Below are 20,662 nucleotides of genomic sequence, written 5' to 3'. Positions count from 1 at the left end.
AACATCTTTCAAAAACATTTCAAACTACTAAAATCTGTGAAAGTGATAATTGAAAGCGGACTTGGCCGACGGGCTAGTACCCTTGGCCTAAGTCACATGAGCCTTGTGCGACAACGTGAGTAGGAGCGCAAGCGTGAAAACATCTTTCAAAAACATTTCAAACTACTAAAATCTGTGAAAGTGATAATTGAAAGCGGACTTGGCCCTTGACCGACCGTATATGTCGATCTCCATGCACTATCCCTGAAACTGATAACTGCATTTGGACTGTCAGGCCCACAAACTTGAAGAACCACAGCATGATTTACATGACTTCTGGAAAAACTGATTTGGACTGTTTCATCCTCCAGGGCTTAATTAGATGACACATTTGTTAATATGAAAGCTCAATATAATAAATATTCTCGAAATCGTTAATTAAGACCTAATTAACGCACAACGACCTCTCTAATTGAGCCGAAATCAGATCAAAACCTGCTGGAATGAAAAGATCTTTACACAGCACTCTTACAACTGTTTCAGAAAACAAAGACCCTGTGGATCACTGACTCACCGCGCAAGTATCTTCCGATACGGAAGGCGAGTCGGAGTCCAAAGCCTCATGTGAGGGTGACACCTCGACTCCCCGGATCTCCTCAATCATCTTCACGACTTGGTTCATTTTAGGCCGTTGATCAGGGGCGGCTGAAGTACAAGTCATTGCAACCTGCAACAGTCCCACCATTTCCTCCTCGATGTCCTTGTACCTCATCAGCTCCAAATCGAAAACCTCAGCCGTCCATTCCTCCCTCACCACTGACTGGACCCACCTGGGCAAGTCTACCACCCCACCATACCCCATACCAGGCCCCAAGTTATCCCCCAGGGACGGGCATTTCCCCGTGAGCAGCTCCAGCAATAGGACCCCAAACGAGTAGACATCTGCTTTCTGGGTGATTTTTCGAGGGTCCACTGCTTCAGGAGCTCTGTAACCGTTCGAACGTGGAACGGAAGCCGTCGGAGGGGCAAAGAGGGAGAGACCAAAGTCAGAGACACGTGCATTGCCGGCCTTGTCGAGTAGGATATTTGTGGACTTTATGTTGCCGTGGGTGAGCCTAAGGGACTTGCATGAGTTGTGGATGAAGGTGAGTCCTCGAGCCGCTCCAGCAGCAATCCTGAGCCTTGTTGTCCAGTCAAGCGGTGTTCGTCCAGGGCCGCGGTTTCCTGTGACAAATATCACAAATACCCATCAAACTTTGAGATTTTTGTAAATCTAAAACTCTCCATTACCCAAGTGGACGTGAAAAATCAACCAAGTTCCAACTCAGAGGGTTCAACAAAGTTGGAGAGTGTAAAGGTCTCGTCCGCATATACTTTCACGGTAGCCTGTTATTGTCGCATATTCACGTTTATTAACCTTAACGTATCTTTTGCCCTCAATATTCACACAATATGGATTCATAAACAATATAGTATATACAAAAACAAAAGCATGAGACTTGAGTTGAGTTGAGGGAAGAAGATCATTGGGTTTGGACTTGTGTTGATTGGGCTGGGCCATCCATGTTACCCTAAAAATTCTGGGAATCCAAGCCATATGCCCTAACCGGCCTTTATGGTTAGAACACAAAGGGGTCAGGAGGACGAGCCACTGCACCCAGGAAAGAACAAAAAGCAGAGGAAGATAATGATGGGTCCGGGCAGATACGAGTGTAGGCCACAGCATTGAGTAATCACTGTTCTCAAATGTTGGGTTTGCAGCCTTTTCCATTGTTTATGTGACTGTTTCTAATTTTATGGGAAAGATCACAGAGTGGACCACAATGTCAAAATCAGAGGGAGACAAGAGGCAACAAAATTCACTATAATCTAATCTTCGAAACAGGGACAAACTTGCATCCAAAAATGACTTAAATAATTGACAGCTTGGTTATCAATTTTTACTTTTTGGCTGGTATGGTCAAGTTTCATCAAAATTCAGAAGGGTTACCATCATAAATTTCATGGTTCCCAACTACCCAGATACTACCTGAGACCAGTACTTATTAGTACTAAGCGAGATCATTTGAGTGTAAACTAAACTAATGAACTGTCAGAAAATAATCACCCATTCAATTTAGAGGATGCTCTACCGAAGTTTATGAATTTGTGAACCCTACAATTGGTCAAAAAATCAATATATCTCTCAGCAAAAGCGTATCGCTGGTTAAGGTTCCTATAAAAATGACAAGCTTTTGCAAAAACAAATTCAAACCTCTAAAAAAAAAAAAAAAACCTAGGATTCAAGATCATGTCCAATGTCCATTCCAATCCACATGGGAGCATTCACAATGTTGGTCACAACAACATTGGCAAACACAGTTGCGTCCCTTTCGTAAAGCATCAAAACTATATGCAGCAGACCAATTGATGAGGATTCGATTCTTGGGTCAAGTCGCAAGAAAGTAATTTTCTTGTGAGTTCCCCACCCCGGAATGGATGTGCCTTTAAGCGGACCGGGAGAGGATTAGTCGAGGTGTGCATAAATTCACGACACAGACACCCGTCGAACCAAACTAGACAGACACCCGTCGAACCAAACTAAACAAACAACGTATCTACACATTCACAATCATGCGGCAGCGAGACAATTAAGGATTTAGTTTGCCAAACGTACCGTGAAGAAGCCAGAACAAGCTCCCGTTAGGCATGTAATCAAACACCAACAACTTCTCATCCCTGGCAAAGTAGTAGGCCTTCAGCCCCACCACATTCGGGTGCCTCAGCCTCCCCAAAACCTCCATCTGCTGCTCAAACTCTCTCTTCCCACCACCACCACCGCCGCCGCCGCTCCCCTCCTTCAACCTCTTCACCGCCACTACATCCCCGTCGTCCAGCACCGCCTTGTACGCCGTCCCGAACCCCCCCTTCCCCAGCATCTCCGCCGACGCCCTCAACAAATCCTCCAGCTCGAACCTTCTCGCCCCCTCGAAAAAGACCATCTTGCCCCTCTCCGAATGCTGCTGCGCCGCCGGGTACGGGCTCGAGGAGTACACGATCTTCTCCCCCTCGAGTATACGACTCGACGACGCTCCCTTCCCCCCGCCCCTCCTCCTCGCCACGTAGCAGTACAGGAGGAACGAGACCACGGCGAGCACGATAACGTCGCCGATTATGATCGAAATGATCGCCAGCCGGCTTATCTTTCTACCGCCGCCGACGTGGCTAGGATTTCCTTTCGTGATCGGCGCCGTGGTCGCGGGCGAGGACGACACCACGGTGCTGGCGAGGGCCCCGGGCGATCCGGGGCGGGGCGGGTCTTCGGAAACGGGCTTGCACACCTCCATGGGCGAACCGCAGAGGGCTTGGTTGTCTCCGAATCCTGATTTCGGAAAACCGGAGAGAGAGCTGGGGATTTGGCCGACGAGGCTGTTTCCAGACACATTGAAGTCCTGTAAGCTAGGAAGGTTTATATCGTTAATGGTACCGGAGAACCGGTTGGCCTCGAGGCGGAGGGTGAGCAAGTGGGTGAGGCGGTTGAGGGAGGCCGGAATCTGGCCGGAGAGGCTGTTGTGGGAGAGATCGAGGCGGTAGAGCTTGGAGAGGGAGGGTAGCGACGGGGGGAGGTCGCCGGAGAAGTTGTTGTGGGAGAGGAAGAGGAGCTTGAGGGAGGTGAGGTTGGAGAGGTCGGGCAATGGGCCGGCGAAGTGGTTACGTTTGAGGCTGAGGAGGCGGAGGTGGGTGAGGGAGGTGAGGGGTTGGAGCGGGCCGCGGAGGGAGAGGGATTCGAGGACGAGGTGGGTTACCCGGTTCTGGAAGCAGGTGACGAAGGGCCAGGAGGTGCAGGGGTCGGTGGAGGGGGACCAGGAGTGGAGGGTGGTGTTGAGGGGGTCGGAGGAGGATTTGAAGGAGAGGAGGGGTTGGGTGTCTGGGGAGAAGGCTTGGAGGAGAGAGAGAGGGAGGAGGAGGAGAGAGAGAGGGAGATATAGCTTTGTCGCCATTGTTGCTCTGCGAGAGCACGGAGATGGAGGAGAGTGGAGAGAGAGGAGAGTGAAGGAGAGTGCTGGAGAGTGTGATATGTGTGCACACTTCTTTTTGTCGTCACAGGAGACACGCCTTCTAAACCCACGCGCCCTTTGGAAAACGAAAATGTTTTTTAAGGTTAGCATTGGGTCTTGAAGATGTTTGAGAGCCAACTTTTTTATTTTTTATTTTTTATTTTTTAGTTTTTTAATTTTTTGAATTATGATCATAATGTATTTTGGATTTGAGTAGAGTGTTTAAATAATATGTGTAGAATGCATTTTGTAACAAGAATTGTGTTTGATAGATAAATGATAAAAATGAATTATGAATTTGTTTTTATCATGTTAGCCTTGGTTCTTTATTATGATCTTAAAAAATGTATGAATATTGACAATTTAATTATGGGTGAGTTTTTTTTAAGACAAATCTAGTTTTTCCTTTAGTTCCTATTCTGCATCTCTCTCCCTCCCCGATTGATAAATGCATCTCAACATTCATGAATCCATTTTAATACCCACCCAGAACAAGGGGCCAAAATGAACGAAGTAATAGTCGGACGATTACAACACAACGATGGAATTTGATGGAATTTCATAAAGAGAAATGATATTGGCATTCCAAAAATTGATGCATACACTTCAAAAAATAAAGGAAAATGGCTTTGGAGTTACACTGATTTTGAAGTGTCTGCATCAATTTTTGGAGTGCCAATATTATTTCCCTTCATAAATAATTGGACAATTTTGAGATACGTTGTTCTCTCTCTTTCCACCAAGTGAGGAGAGGGTAAGAGTAATTTGAGGGTAAAACTGGTAATTACCTAACTTGAGTTAGGGTATTTTGGTAATTGAACCCAAAATAGAAAAATCCAGTAATGCAAAAAGGACCTCTTGAGCTCATTCTCACTTTTGGCCTCTAAACTAAAAAACGACAAACACATTCTGTGAGAATGCATTTTAGAATGAGGGTGCCAAACATTGAAAATGAGAAAATGTAATGAGAAGTGGAACATGAAATAACCAAACAAATGTGATGTCAATGCTCCATAATTTTAGTCCCTAGCTTAAAAATATACTTATCAAAATAATATTTGTGCAATATAGATTTTGTTTGATAAGATCTTTTGGACAGTGAAAAAAAAATGAAAAATTATTTCAGTAGATACATTATTTTTTAAGTTTGAAAATTGCATGTAATTTTGTAGGAGACCAAAATTATGGAACGGAGGGAGTAATGTTATACTCTTCCGAAATCACAGTTCATTATGAAAAGACGTGTCAATGCTTAAAATGGGTGCAAAGAAATTAGACAAATTTGACACGAAAGTACTTCACTTTTGGAACAAAAGAGAGTATGTTTTATTTATTTTTATATATAAACTTAAGTGGTGTCTGAAAAATTTGAAATAGTTCAAATCTTTATTACTGAAAACTGAAGGCAAAATATTTTAAGTTGGAAAACTGCTTGATTAAAAAATTAAAAGCTAAATTACAACATATGATTTGATACAAAGATAAACAAACTTTTAATATTAAGTTATTCTCTTTTCCTTTAACGGGTGACCAGGTGTTTGTGGTGGCGATGTGTATGAGATGGTGGTGTAGAAATGCCAACGGTGTGGTGTGTGGTGGAGATGATTGTTGCAAGATATTTTTTTGGAAGGTAAAGAAATTGTATTAGTCTTTGAATATGTATTACAAAGACTAAAAGGAACAATGATTAACAATATTACATCTCTAAAGAAAGTCTAAAAACAATCTTGTGCTAATCCAAGACCAAAGAGAGAGAAAAATCAAAATTGACAAGCTACCAACCAAAGTAACACCAATTGGGCTAAGCCCACATACATAACGGGTCGAGTTCAAAACACCTATTGGGTCAAGCCCAACCTTAAAAAGCCTAAAATCCTAAACCCTAGCATCATTTCAAACCGCCGCTGCCCCTGCGCCCACACCATCTGACATCCGACATTCACACCAGACACCGAGACAAAAACTGCCATGCCTCGTCCACAACCACAAACAAGCATACATCGTAACTTTTAGAACCAGCAAGAGAACTCTCCATAGGCATTGGTCGGTTCCAAAAGGGAATCGAAAAGAAAACGACAGTAGTTATCGGAAACACAGAAAAGGACAAAACAACCACGGAGCCTAGTGAACCACGAACCACAACCCTCAACGAATGCCACCAGTTGTTGGGATCTCACTTCGTTGTTAAGCCCTGTGCCGGAAACACCCAACAGTGCAGACCAGCGAAAATCCACGAGAAAGAAGCAAAAATGGAGTAGAGAAAGGGTAAGAAATAAAAGGAAAAGAAAGAAGGAGAAAACAGAAAGAGAATGGAGAAGAGAGAAGGGAAAGAGGAAGGGAAAAGAGAGACGAGAGAGAGGGAATAATGACGACAGAGAGAGAAGAAAAGAGAAGGGGAGACGAAGATGGGAGCGACGGAAAGGTAAGGGGCGCAATGGAACGGCGGTGGAGTTTGGCCAAGTTAACGTTGTTAGAGATTGGATAACGGAGTGGGGGAATCTTTACATTGTCAAGTAAATTAAGGGAGGTCAATGACATTTCAGAAACCTTGGAGGAGGTTTCTGGTTTAGTCATAAACCTCACTGGAGGTCAGTGAAATTTACCCAAGATAATTTAACGTGCATTCGATTTAACTCATGAGCCCTTTTAACGGAGAAAGTATACTAAAATGCAGGCGTGTGTACATAAAAAAATGTGGGTGGTAATAGCATTAGCAGCTCCCGATGATCTACCGTTGGTAACATCGCCAGCCGTAATCTGAAAAGAATGTACCATGTTATGCATGAAAAGGCAGGAGAACCCGAGCAGTATTGACTGACATAATTTATCAGGAAATTTTATTACCACACCCAAACTCATGTTATGCAGGAACCCAAACATATCATGTTATGCATGAAAAGACAGGAGAATCCGAGCAGTATTGAGATGTCGTTCTGCCTTTTTTTTTAACTCATTTAAAAAAAAAAGTAATTTTAAGTTCAAATTAATGAAAATAAAAAATACTCATAATTTTTTATTTGTTTTGCATCGTTTAAAAGATATCTCAATGAGATCTATCAAACAACATTCATATTAATAGAAAAATTATTTACGTAAACACATAGTTTTTGAGTTTGAAATTACCTTCATTTACTAAAAGTTTATTTTTAAAGATACTGAAACAAAGCCAGACTCTGACATAATTTATTAGGAAATTTTATTACCACACCTAAACACACATCTATACCCTGCACACACTAGCACCACTCATGTGAGTCTAGATGTGTATGAGAAAATAGTAATTTCTTGCAACCTAACCTCAGAAAAATAATCTTGATCAATTGTGTAGGAAGTAGAAACCATGGTGAGCTACTTTTTGTGGGGATTCAACTCTCAAGACTGTTAAAAGTGTACTGGCTTTTGTACGGAGATCTTGACCGGTTTAGTTTGATCGGTGACTTTTTGAGCCCTCTAGTGGTGACGATAAAAGCGTCTGAAGGCAGATCCGTTGGCAATATACTGCAATGGGAGTGCGATTTGGTGGTGATCCTCTACTCACCCACCTCCATGGGTGGAGTACTGAGTCCTAGATTATTGACTTTTTTTTATTTTGTTTTGGATTCTAATCATTATCATATTATTCTTCAATCACCGCTCTCATTTTTTTTTCAATCATTATTCCTATTTTCAATCATTACCCTATCTCTTTCTACACTCATACCTACAAATCCAAATTCAAAATACCAAAACAAACAGAGTCTTATTTGTTTCTGTTGTATTTTGTTTGGATATTTTAGTTATACTTTAATTTCGCATTAATATTACCGGAACGATCTTGTTCGTCGAAAACAGACAACTAATGTTGCCATGTTGGTGCCTAGTCTTTGAAGTTTGCGGTTCGGAAGACCGCTTCTAGTTTAAAAAGGGAGCTCTGCTAACAGCAGAGATAATTCACAGAGAACCATGCAGAGACAAACGCGTTTGTCTCTATTTCGGGTCCCAAAAAAATCTAGAAAAATATTCATAAATTTTTGAATATTATTTTATGGGGCCCTGTAAAAAGTCAGCTCCAGTGGATATGGTAAGTATTATTTTTTGATTCGTAGGGGCGAAACTGCTCAGTTCGCCCTTACGAATCAAAAAGTAATACTTACCGATATCCACTGGAGCTGATTTTTTACATGGCCCCATAAAATAATATTCAAAAATTTATGGATATTTTTCTAGATTTTTTTAGGACCCGAAATAGGGCCAAACGCGTTTGTCTATGCGTGGTTCTCTGCAAATTGTCTCTGCTCATAGTTTTTTGTTAAGATAAAAGAGGAAGGGATAATTTCGTAATTTCAGGACGGAAGCTTTTACTACGAAGCTTTGGCCGCGGCACCTGATAAAAGGCGTAATTGATCTCTCTCTTTTTTACTGTACGTATTAGGTTTCTCGAAGTTGTCACTTTGTCCAGTCCAGTAGTTTTACTTTTGCTTTTCCATTCATCTTTATGGATCAACTTGACCAACAAGGATTTATTACCATGTGCACAGGGCATAGCTTAACAAGGTATGGAAACTCTGCTACACGGATCGGCGGGTTCCAACAAGGGAATAAGTCCTACTCCCGCCGTCCCATAAAGTTAGGCATTTTCAGAAATAAATGTCATTTTAAAATTGTATATATCTATTAATTTATAATATTTTAGGCGATTTTTTGGACTTTGTTTAATAAAACAAATTAAAATCTATCAACCAAGATTCATATTGCTTATAAAAAATATTGCGGATTAAAAGATATAGTTAATTTTTTCATAGAGCTTGAATATTAAAAGTGTCAAACTTTATGGGAACACAGGGTCACGAAAGATTAGGTTATTATGGTGAGGAGCTTAACCCTAGGGTACAACAAAGTAAAGGGAATGAATAATGATGTATGTTCCGACGACTACTCGTTGATATTAGATTTTAGAGGGTTCTCTTTTCCTTTTTCACCTGTTTAAGAAAATTTTAGCAACGAGCTCTGCTATGAGTACACTAAATATACACCGAGTTGGGTAGGACTTATTTCGAGATTTCATATAAATGATCAGAGCCGTTCAATATTCTCAAAATATTTTCAAAGGGTCCTTGCTAAAAATAAGCTCAGTCAGATATCGGTCGGAGCTTCTTCATTAATGATTTGCTCAATATCGTGTCTGCAAATTTGACGTAGAATCAATGAAGCTCTTGCCGATATCAGAATGAGTTGATTTTTTTACAGAGACCCTTAAAAAAGCATTTTAAGAATATCGAGCGACTCCAATTATTTATGTGGATCGCACATAAGGCGGTGTATATTTGGTGTACCCATAATTTTATTGTTTAGTAGTGACTCGGACACAAGTACAATGAGTTAAACTATCATTCAAATGGTAATGAGACATTGAGAGTAGCTTTTATCTTTGAGGAAGTTATGGGTGTTTGTTAAAGCGATGGTTAATCATTCGGTCCAAGGGCAAAAAAGAGGAAACATTTGGCATTTTCTTAATTAGACGTATCATCACTTTATGGGTGTACAATTTTTTCATGTGATGGGCCCATGTTTTTTTCTTTCTGTCCCAAATGTAGGGCAATTTTTTTTTGGATAAAATTGCCTCAACAGCCATTTTCCAATGCAATGAATCATGAGTAGGGAGCCTAACTTTAGCTCAAGCAACTAAAAAAATGGTGGAAATCAAAAGTGGAATGGAGTGGATGAATGCTTCTATGTACGAATCCGGAGATGGTGCTATGTGGCCGTGCACAGGGGCTTCCGAATCGTTCTTTCGGCAATTCAACTGTCTAGATCTCATCTTGACTCCGTATAACATCTGAACCGTTTATTACCAAGATGAAATATGAACCCTTAGATTGCCGAATAAAGGTTATGTGACTATCATAAGGTCACGTGTTGTTCCTCCAAAATCACATGTTCCTTTTTGTATTCAAAATTATTGAGACCATAACGACAGATAGTAATAAAACTGCAGTAGTAATCATATAATCTTAAACGCGGATCAAAAAAAAAAAAATCATATAATCTTAAATAATTACAGGGTGAGAGCAATTCCGTACCTAACACGTCCGGTTGAGTCGCTGTGACAGTCTTACTGATTCTTAAGCTCAATATGGGCCTTTGAATCGTAAGATTTTGAAACTGGTTCGGAATGTATTTGGATCACCAAAATGGAAATTAACATAGAAATCTCTAACTTTTAGACCAATTATTTCTTTTAACTCTCCATGTTTGCCTTCCCTTTATTGCCCAAGGACAGATGTGTATCTGCCATCACCCATGTGAGGAAAAGAGGAGTTTTGACTGTCTTTTTTTTTTTCAATTAGATGTCGGAATTAACTTATGCATACTTGAATATAATCTCGAGAACTTGAACTTAACGATTGGACAATCCTTTTTATAAGACTTTTTTTTTTTTTCTGTTACTGGGAGTCTAATATGATGTTACTCCCACATGATTTTTGTGAGTAGGAGGCCCCTTATGCAGTTGTACTCTGTCCAAAGAAGAAACCTAGACCAAGCACATGCACCTATAGATAGGCCAACAAATACTTAAATTATCTTCTGCAGACGTACTGTGAAACTCTTATTTTGCACATAAATAAGTTCATACATACACAAAATTATAAAAATATATTAAAATGTAAGTTTATAGTATTTCAAAAGGTTTATACATGTAAAAGTAATAAATTTTTCATTAGATGCATGTGAAAATTTATACATATTGAAGGTTGTAGGTAAAATTTTATGAGATATATACAAATACTCCAAGTTCGCAAGTCTAATAGAATCGAATACTTTCCGGTTTAGGTTCGGCTCATTTATTAAATGAGTCTAAAATTGAGGTACAAGTTCGGATTGTTTAGTACTTGAATCGAATTCGAACAAGTCTTTACCGAGTCAAGTCTTGAATATTTCACGAACGGCTCGATTCATTTTCAGCCCTAAGGTTCGCATGAATATGAGAGGGTTGTGTTTGTGATTGGTGGGTGTCTACATTGCACTGCCCTTGTTCTTGAGCTACTAACATACATCAATGTCATTGAATGAAAATATCCCCAGCCTAGCTTTCCAGCTTTAACCCTTTGGGAAAAGTTGAAATTGCAGCGTAACAAACCCTACCAGACCAGATCATTCAATGTACAAAGAACGTGACACTGGCAGCTCCTTATTTAGGCCTTGCCAAACCTCAAAAGCTACATATTGAACGCTTATATATTTTATATTATGTGGGACTTCGCTTCAGATCCTCAAGTTGAGGATTGAGCAAAATTTTTGTTCCTCACCATTGTTCCGTGTGATGCCGCAGAACCAAGGCTTTTAGGATCTCAAGACATAACATCTACATGCAATGACTAATAGACTTACATCACAATATCTTTTTCTTCTTATCACGGGTCTTGATTCACACTTTATGGCATTTCGTGGGATCCATCTAAAACCCACAGGGTATACCTTCTAGCAAGTGCAATTTTGTTCACCCTCCTTAAAAGAGGATAAACATAACTTTCATTCCTATTGGTTGAAATAGTATGGATCTCACTACAAAGTGATGTCGTGCTTACCCTTGCAATACACTTTTTGGTAAGCATAACATCATTTTGTGGTGAGATCCATAACATTTCAACTAATAAAAAGAAAGGTAATATTTACTCTCTTAAGTGGAGGGTGAACAAAACTCAACTCCCTTCTATATGGTATATTCATAGAAGCATGTTTCTATGTAAGAAACATTTTACCAAATTTCCTCTAAAAGAGGCCAGATAGGAGAAATTTTATGGGATCCATCTAAAACCCACAGGGTATACCTTCTATACGGTTACGAGAAAAATATTCATAGACGATTACAACACAGCTGATTACTTCAAGCAATCAGGAGTTCTAACACATTTGCTAGAACTCAGGCTATATCAGTCTACGGAAATATTACGTGTACATCGAGCAACGTTATTGTATAATGGCAAAAATTACTAGGCCTAGAAGAATGAAATAACGGTGAAAAATAAGATGTAGAAATAACAGATCATGCCACTTTAACTCCATTCGTTTTCCTTCCATGGCATGGAATCAGTGCAAAGGAAAGGACCTTGCCACGGCTTGGAGCTCATGGAGAAGATAGAACCAGCACGAACAGATAAACCCTCACTTAGAGCAAGGTCAACTTGGCAAGCAGCACATATGAACATACGACTGCTACACTCCATCACTTCCAAATCTGCAACTCACCAGGGAAAACAAAATCTAAGCCATTGATGCAACTAATGATATACGACAAGAAATTGAGAGTTACAAACACCAACTCAATAAATACAATTCAAGATGGTTCGGGGACCTCTAGAATACGCAATTCCAGCTCGAAAATGTTTGAAGTAGTTGAACCCCCTGAATCTCGAACAATAACTCCAGAAGCCGCAAGGTTCCAGGAAGAATTGAACGCCCCGTTGCAATTGAACTTCCACGACCCAATAGGGAGAAGTTGCCATTTCTGGACATTACAATCCCCATTAGATTGAGTCCCTGGATATCTACAGAGAACTTTGCAGCAATAAAATCACCATTACCAGAAAAACTTCAGAGGGTTCACTGGATTTGGTGGGGTTAGAAATCACAGCTTCGTTTCTGGATCTCCAAATGGACCACCACACAACAGCAATGAGAGAAAGTTCATCCATAGTTTTCGACTCCCTTTGAGATTCTTTAGAAGGATAATTAAATTTCAAACCACAGTTTTCCAAGATAACTTGGTTAGAAGGATAATTAAATTTCAAACGACATTTTCTGAGACACTAGAGGTGCATTCACATCTAAAAAGAATGTGCTCGATAGATTCTACTTCAAGATGACAAATGGAACACATGGGGCTTGTAGTACATTTGTGCCAAAAGAGATTTTCCTTGGAAGCAATAGTGTTATTAAGAACACGCGCACACAAAATGTTTAATTGTTGGTAAGCACTTTAAATGCCATACCTTTTACCACAAGGAGCTCTAAGGAGAGAAATCATTAACCTTAATGCAACATAACCAACATCAATCAGAGCAAAACAGGGCCATTGAGATTCTCATTATCATAGAACTAAGGTAGCCTTTAAGAACATCCGAAATTGAAAAGAAATTGCAACGTAAGTGAGACAAACGATGTAAAATCCAAAGAGGTAAAACTATTGAAACTAGTTCTCTATCGTGGAAAATTCAAGATGCTTTTCTTTCCCTAATCCTGTTCTAGTGGCTTAAACCCTCTTTTTAGAGAGACAAAATTGATCCTATGATGGTGGAATACTAGGACATTCTTTACCAATGGTAGAAAACTCATACATCAAGCAATGATTCACATAAAAGATCTTATTGGAAATTTGCAGAAAAAAACAGAGCATCAGCTGATGATCATCTTGTTAAGGAGGTCAGCTTGCTCAGGAAAGTACTCCAGCAGTTCATCCTTCGTCACCCAAACATAATTGTCACACTTTCCGATCTTAAACTTGTTGGTTGCATTCACTTGAGATTTGAAGAAGAAGAGCTGATGAAATGATAGGAAATGACTAGTAAACTCATAAAATTGAGATAAGAAAAAAACTTAGGATTTTCCACATAAAGCATGAAAACTGAATTATAAGCACCTAAGTTTGTACAAATAATAAACCATGTTTGACTCCCTACCTTACAAGATAAAAGATCTTGTGCATTCTCTGTAGGCTGTATGACCGTGTGGCCCATTGGGGCATTTCCGACAAAATATGTGTTGGAAAGGTCACCTATAACAGATTTTAACGAAGACTCCGCACACTGCAAAAATTTCTGGATCCTTATAATTCATGAAGAAGGACTATGAGAGGTATATTAAATAAGCATACAGCAACTCTCACCTTGCGCAATGTCTCCTCCGACTTGTAAACTTTTTCTGGAAAATGCCACACAGACTTCGCATCCGGAGCCACAACTGTCTTACCATAGAGAAGAAGATAGAGCCTTCTGTCAAGTGCCCTCTGTAATGACCTTTGGGATACGAAGGCAAAAGAAAAACATTCATCAAAAACCTATAAAGATTGTATGGAGAGACAGCATTAGCAAAAGACTTGAAATGTCAGTCTGAAAGTAAGTCTTACCATAAGAGTTTCTCAAATTAGCCAATTGTCATGAACTACGACTATCCATCCATCCAAAAGCAACCTAGTAAAACTATGGGACTCAGGTATAATAAACCAGCAGAATGCGCGACTGGCTGACGCCGAGGGCCGGCCTGAGGCTGATATCCGTATACCCCCCTCCCCATGCATCATTATTCAAAATGAGTCCTCAGTTATAATTCTCATCTTGCCAAAGATACGTTATAGAGTAAGTTGGACAAGATTGTACCAAAGAAAGAAAGTAGGCCTGTGTTGACTGTGGACACAAAGACCTATTTAAAACACGATTGTGTCACAAATAAAAACCAACAGAACGCCTATTTCCAATCTACTTCCTAGCCTACAACACAAATCCAGCTTAGGAACGGTAATCCAAAAATGAACCAACCAGACCCTTTGCAATGAAAAATCAGCAACAAAATTAGAAGGAGCTTGTCACAACGTGATTAAAATGATGAAAGAAGTTCAAAATAACAAACACCAAAGGGCTAATGACTCACAGCTGATCATATTTTAGTGACAGATGATCATGGAAAATCTCATCAGGTTCAAGAGAGAAGTAAGAGATCAAACAGTCTCATTCAAAGGCACACGCCTATGGCTTAAGATGTTGACGATATAAGGATGAGAAAAGGAAATATGTATAAATACAATGACGCTCGTGTTGTGATCATGAAGGATCGCGTCTTCAAATTGATCCAATGGGTGCTTAAAGAAGAAATAACATCAGCTCAATTAGCAACGAATTGCCTATCCGAACCACTACCAACTCACCCTTCCAAAATTAAAACAATCGCAGTTCATGTAACCTAAAAAAATTGTACCCTTTTTTTCCGAACATATGAAAATTGTACCTTTTATCATTAGTTTTGTCAGCTTCAGTGACCCTAGGAGCTGGTACATAATCAATTTGGTAATCACCTTTGCCCCCGGTTGCAACATAGATGTAACAGTAACACTATATCAGGGACAGCTTAAAGCTCAAATAAACAGAGACTTGAATCAGTAAGATCAATCAGTTTTGCAGAATACTTGATTGGATCAGATTTGACCTTAGAAACATGAACGAAAGATGACAATAATCATTGCTTAACCTTGTATGCTTCAAGTTTATACAACAACAATAAAAGTACCCATGTAATCCCCAATTGATGGGGGTATGGGCGGCAGAGGATTGGAGACAGACCTAACCTTTGGCAATATCTAAACAAAGTGACTGCCCTAAAAAAGTTTTACCACTGAATAGCCGCCTCCCTATACTTTGAAAAGTCATGGAACTCAAGTTTCCTATAATTTAACTTACTTAAGACCAAGAGGCGATCTGATAGAACAGAAAACAAGTAAGAAACTTTACCTAGCATCAGATTTTTTCAAGAAGTCATCTGGATATGCCCGTCGATATTGCCGTCTCCAACGGAACCTAAAAGCATTGAGACAAACAAAAAAGGAGGCTAAAAAAAAACATGCTCAAAAAGTTAAAAATATATGTACAACAATTCACTATTTATCTATCTACAGTCTACACCAACCAAAGTAACTAAGACAACCGTTGCCCAGATAACGTGAGGGATAAAATAAAATTTCTAATTTCCAGTCTTTCAAAAGGACAAGACAAAAGTCAACTGAACTCAAACCGCGTGGGTAAGTAGGTGTTTGTTGCAGCTGAACTTATGATAAAAGCTGATTAGTGCAAAACAGAAACAAATCAGTTTCTCAGCTTTCTTTTAGCAGTTTATGGATTGTTTTTTCCGCATGGGTCAAAAGTACGATGTGAGCCAAACAGAATGACAGGGACTCAGATAGGGAAAAAGGCCGTGAGCAGCAACTCTCTCTTCTGAACTCGCTGGGGCTGCAAATGCACTGAGCTGTTCGCAAGCAGCATATCCACTATTTAACAAACACCACCCCCACCCTTCCAAACCCAAATTGTATCTAACCATATAATTTTCTCTCGTCTAACCTCGCTAGGGCTGCAAATGCTGTTTGCGAGCAGCTCGAGGCTCGACCGTTTAGTTAAGGATTCCAGCTCGAGCTCGAGTTTTAAGCTCGTTTAGCAAACGAGTCAAGCTAGAGTTAGTTGTGACTCGACTCATTTGCAAAGTTTAGCTCGTTTTTAGGTATTCGACTCGTTTACAGTGACTCGTTTAGTATTCGAACTGAGCTTGAACACCTCGATCTCGATTATTTGGAACGGCTCAAACACTTCAAAGCAAGAAAATGGAACTTATGAGAATTCTTGAAACGCATAAACAACGGGATCGATTTTGGGAACAACGACAGGGAGTCGCTCGAAGAGAACAGAGGCCACGATCTTATCACTGTTGGATGTGCAAAACCCTCGCGTACCTATGAGAGATCGGGCTACCGTCGCACACGATCTCTGCATTTTTTTGGAACATAAACAAGTTCAAATCTAGTGAGAGAGATTGTTGAAATGGAAATTTTTATAAATGGTACCTCTAGTTTGCATGAATTTTCATTTTCGTTTCTTTAGTATCAATTGTGTTACTTTTAGTCCTATAATTTGTATTCTGTCTCAACTTCATCCCTCTCGCTTACGGCGTTAATGAAACAAACGGAATTAGAGGACAAAATTGTCATTTCTCCTCACAGAGGGACTAAATTGAGATTTTATGCAAACTAGAGGGACTATTTCTATAATTTTGTTTTTTACTTTTGTTTTTGTAAATAAATTTAAAATACATCATATATAATATATTTCTCATCTCATTTTATATTGAATAATAAAAAATATGTTGAAATTTTGTAAAGTTTTTATTATATACATCACAAAAAATATGAGAAAATTCGAAAAACAATCCTTATGTTAATTGTCTTGGTTTTGTATTTTCTTTTTCAATTGAATTTTCACTATCATTTTTTTTGTCACATGATTAAAAAGAAAAAGTTGTTCAGTAGTATTTAGAAATCCTGTAATTGTGTTTAATTAAGCAATGAAACATTATTAAATATTAAGAGATCAAATACATTAAAATATGGGTATAAGTGTATTTATTTTGGGACTTACTCATAAGATCACTCATATAACAAATAAACACGGATGTTAAACAATTTTTTTATTGGGTGAAAAAATAAGAAGATTATAAGAACATGATACAAAGACATTAGCTAAGGGGTTGATTTGTGCATTTTCTAATATTTTTATAATGTGTAATGAAATATAAATTTTTCAATATAGTTTGATTACCCAATAAAAAATAATTCAGTTGTCAAATATATTACTTATGGTCTTTTTTATTTTATTTGCAAAAAACGAAAGTAAAAGGTAAAATTTTAAAAATAATCCCTCTGGTTTGCATAAAATTTCAATTGGTCCCTCTGTGAGAAAAAATGACAATTTTGCCCTTCAATTCCGTTTGTTTTATGGACGGCGTTAGGGAGAAGGACAAAATTGAGATGGAATGAAAATTATAGGGTTAAAATTTATACAATTAATAATAGAGAGACGAAAATGAGAACTCGTAAAAACTAGAGGGACCATTTTTAAAAATTTCCCTTGTTGAAAACGGTTCCCCTCTCTCTCTAGAGAAATGTGTACATAATTCACACGTATACTTTTACAGAACAACTGAAAATGTGGGGGCGACGAGGAAGATATAAAAATATGTCATTTACAAATATCCTCACTTTCCAATTATTTGTACTTAACTCCCATCAATTTTTGGTATGTATTGTCGTACTATAATGTGATGTTCTATCATGTCTCTTATAAATAAGACCCATTATGATTTTCATTTAATGATATGAATTGTTCATTTTGTAGACCTCTATGTATTCATCAACAATGCAAACGATCAAATCATCCCATTTTCAAATCCATAGAAAGTAACGAAGCATAATTGTCGCAGTAGAAATGATGGTCGATGTATAATCGCCTATTTCTCTTACAACTAATTCTGCTCAAAACATGTCCTTATCGATACCCGATCAACTTACTTTTTTTTTCTATAAAAAAAAGGAACACACCGACATCTACGAAATGAATAACTCGAAAAGTCTAGTGAACTCGGGGTAAATTTCAATTTGTACTCCCTCCGTCCCGGTTTGTTTGTCCCCTTTTTGACTTTTTGAGAGCGTATGACCTCTCAAAGCATTGTCTATAATTTTTAATTCGTAATGTTTTTAATATGCAATATAGATCTTGTTTGATCGATCTCAATTAGTTTTATTATACAAAATCTTCAAAATCATAAAAAAAAATTATAAAATGTAAGATATAAGTATATTTTTTAAAGGCACGAATTTCGACAATTAGACAAACAAATTAGGACGGAGGGAGTATCACATAATAAGATTTTCGTATGAGAGGATCTTGATTCGGTTTTCCCATGACCATCCAACTCAAGACAGCTATTGTTGGTGCCTTAATCCTGAAGTTTGCGATAAGTAGTACTCCCTCCGTCCCTAAATAAGTGTTCGGCTCGCAAAATTAGGCCTTCGAAAAGATACATTTGTTTCGTTAAAAAAATTAAAATTTTTTCACAAATCAATAGATAGCAATTAGTTCTATTCGATTGTGAAAAAAAATTAAATTTTTTAATAAAAAATATGCATGTTTTGTAAAGCCTAATTTTGCGTGCCGGACACTTATTTAGGGACGGAGGGAGTATCAAGAATGAACCACTGCTTGTTAAGGGGAAGCGATATTTTCGTGTATTCAAGTCGAAGGGCTTTTACGAAGCCCTGGTTCCATTCATCTTTATAGCCACTTTAACCTCTTTGGAGTTGTTTGAGGGGCCAACCATTCATAGGAATTAGGAAGCTTGAAGCCAAGGGCAACGAGTCAACTTTCATTTAAATGTTGATTAAAAAAAATCTTTCATTTAAGTGGTAATGAGAGTAGCTCTTATTAGAGAATTTGGAAATCTTGTAGAGCCACCAGCACTACAAGGGCTGTAAGACAATCGATTCGGATCAATAAGAGCTTGGATTAAATCTGAGTCATCCGCGTCAAAATGGACGGCAGAATCGGCCGCCCTATAGCCATCTAGGGCAGCGAGGAAGTTCTAGGTTTTGTTAAAGTGATGGTTAATCATTCGGTCCAAGGAAAATTGGCATTTCTTGATTAGATGCATCATCACTTCATATGTGTGATAGGAGTATGAGTTTTTTCATACGATGGGGCCTTGTTTTTTTTTCTCTGTCCCAAAATTGGGGCAATCTTTGGTAGTACAAAATAGGGTCAATTGCCAACATTGTCCAACGAAATGAATTATGGGAGCCTACTACCCATTCAGCTTAAACAACCAAACAAAGGTGGAAATCAAAAATGGGTTCAGTGGATCAATGCTTCTATGACTATCATAACGTTATTTGTTAATTAACCAGGTAGAATTAAGTGATTATTAACCACATGAAGTCTTAATGAAATCTTGTCAAAAAAAAAGTCTTAATGAAAACATTCTTAATAAACCCGTTAATTCTTTTGTATTTTCAAAACACAACATGATGTCTAAAAGAGGCAAGATTGGATTAGTTGAAGTGCGCGTAAGAATAGGACTACATAATCAAAAGAGACCAGAATTTAGTGTTAGGACCGGCGGGACACCACGCGCACAACCCACACAGCGATTTCAGGAACAAAAAACTCCCTTTGAATATATATTATTCACACAATATACACAAATATAAAAAAAAAAATTCTCCAACAACCAACACCAGTTCCTCCCCGGAAAGCCACAGATTGACTCCTCACACTCGCCTCACCCTTTCCCTCGGACCCAGGGGCTCTGCTGCCCCAGGGGCACAGGAGCCCCTACCCACACGCCAAAACGGCAACGTTTTGGTTAAATAAAAAATGCCAACCATTAATTTACAATCTTATGAAGCAGAAACGTGATTATGATGTCTCTTTAGAATAATATGATCAGAATAGTAAGATCTTCACACCCGTTCAAACAGATTAAAAATTGGACCACTTAATTTTTTAACCATATTTTTTAATATATAAACGGTCTCAAAAAATTAGTGCTCAAATTTTCACCCCGTTTGAATCGGTGCAAAAATCTTGTTATTCTTATCATATTATTTTGAAGGGTCATAATTCATTTTTATCTCTAGGACTCTCATAATCACATTTATGCTCCATATGGTCCTAAATAAAGAATATATACTTAATATGAGAGCCCTAGAGATAAAAATGAATTACGACCCTTCAGAATAATAGGATAATAGGATAAGAATAATAAGATTTTTGCACCGATTTAAACGGGGTGAAAATTTGAGCACTAATTTTTTAAGACCGTTTATATATTAAAAAATATGGTTAAAAAATTAAGTGGTCCAATTTTTAATCTGTTTAAACGGATGTGAAGATCTTACTATTCTGATCATATTATTCTAAAGAGACATAATCAAATTTTGTCTCTAAGGCTCTCATAATCACGTTTTTGCTTCATAGGATTGCAAATCGGTGGTTGAGATTTTTTATTTAACCAAAACGTCGTTTTGGCGTGTGGGCAGGGGCTCCTGCGCCCCTGGGGCAGCAGAGCCCCCGGGTCCC

At 38.6% G+C, this 20,662-nt stretch overlaps 2 protein-coding genes across 2 annotated transcripts; both read right to left on the bottom strand.

Annotated features, from left to right (window-relative positions):
• Window positions 1-369: 369 nt before the first annotated feature.
• On the bottom strand, window positions 370-4,078 carry LOC131301561 (probable leucine-rich repeat receptor-like protein kinase At1g68400). Its single transcript, XM_058327922.1, has 2 exons — window positions 2,636-4,078; window positions 370-1,203 (listed from the first exon to the last, which is right to left on the bottom strand). The coding sequence occupies exons 1-2, from the start codon at window positions 3,957-3,959 to the stop codon at window positions 542-544; spliced, it is 1,986 nt and encodes a 661-aa protein (XP_058183905.1). The 5' UTR covers window positions 3,960-4,078; the 3' UTR covers window positions 370-541.
• Window positions 4,079-12,698: 8,620 nt separating this feature from the next.
• On the bottom strand, window positions 12,699-16,568 carry LOC131300613 (uncharacterized). Its single transcript, XM_058326541.1, has 6 exons — window positions 16,373-16,568; window positions 15,506-15,564; window positions 14,994-15,071; window positions 13,879-14,008; window positions 13,673-13,798; window positions 12,699-13,532 (listed from the first exon to the last, which is right to left on the bottom strand). Exons 1-6 carry the CDS (start codon window positions 16,523-16,525, stop codon window positions 13,389-13,391), a joined length of 690 nt encoding a protein of 229 aa, XP_058182524.1. The 5' UTR covers window positions 16,526-16,568; the 3' UTR covers window positions 12,699-13,388.
• Window positions 16,569-20,662: the final 4,094 nt, after the last annotated feature.

Source organism: Rhododendron vialii, chromosome 9a (genome assembly GCF_030253575.1).
Source record: "Rhododendron vialii isolate Sample 1 chromosome 9a, ASM3025357v1".
In the NCBI taxonomy this organism is placed as follows: Eukaryota; Viridiplantae; Streptophyta; class Magnoliopsida; order Ericales; family Ericaceae; genus Rhododendron; species Rhododendron vialii.
Note: the sequence above shows the minus strand (reverse complement) of the source record. Positions and strands in the feature narration are given on the sequence as shown.

What these genes read in the sequence shown, in the direction of transcription:
- LOC131300613 (XM_058326541.1), bottom strand. Translation starts at nt 16,525, where the DNA reads ATGCAGAGATCGTGTGCGACGGTAGCCCGATCTCTCATAGGTACGCGA. An exon ending in CCAGATGACTTCTTGAAAAA is followed by an intron (nt 15,072 to 15,505) that starts ATCTGATGCTAG and finishes CTATGTTGCAAC; the next exon opens with CGGGGGCAAAGGTGATTACC. An exon ending in GACAAAACTAATGATAAAAG is followed by an intron (nt 14,009 to 14,993) that starts GTACAATTTTCA and finishes CGTATCCCAAAG; the next exon opens with GTCATTACAGAGGGCACTTG.
- LOC131301561 (XM_058327922.1), bottom strand. Translation starts at nt 3,959, where the DNA reads ATGGCGACAAAGCTATATCTCCCTCTCTCTCTCCTCCTCCTCCCTCTC. An exon ending in CTTGTTCTGGCTTCTTCACG is followed by an intron (nt 1,204 to 2,635) that starts GTACGTTTGGCA and finishes TATTTGTCACAG; the next exon opens with GAAACCGCGGCCCTGGACGA.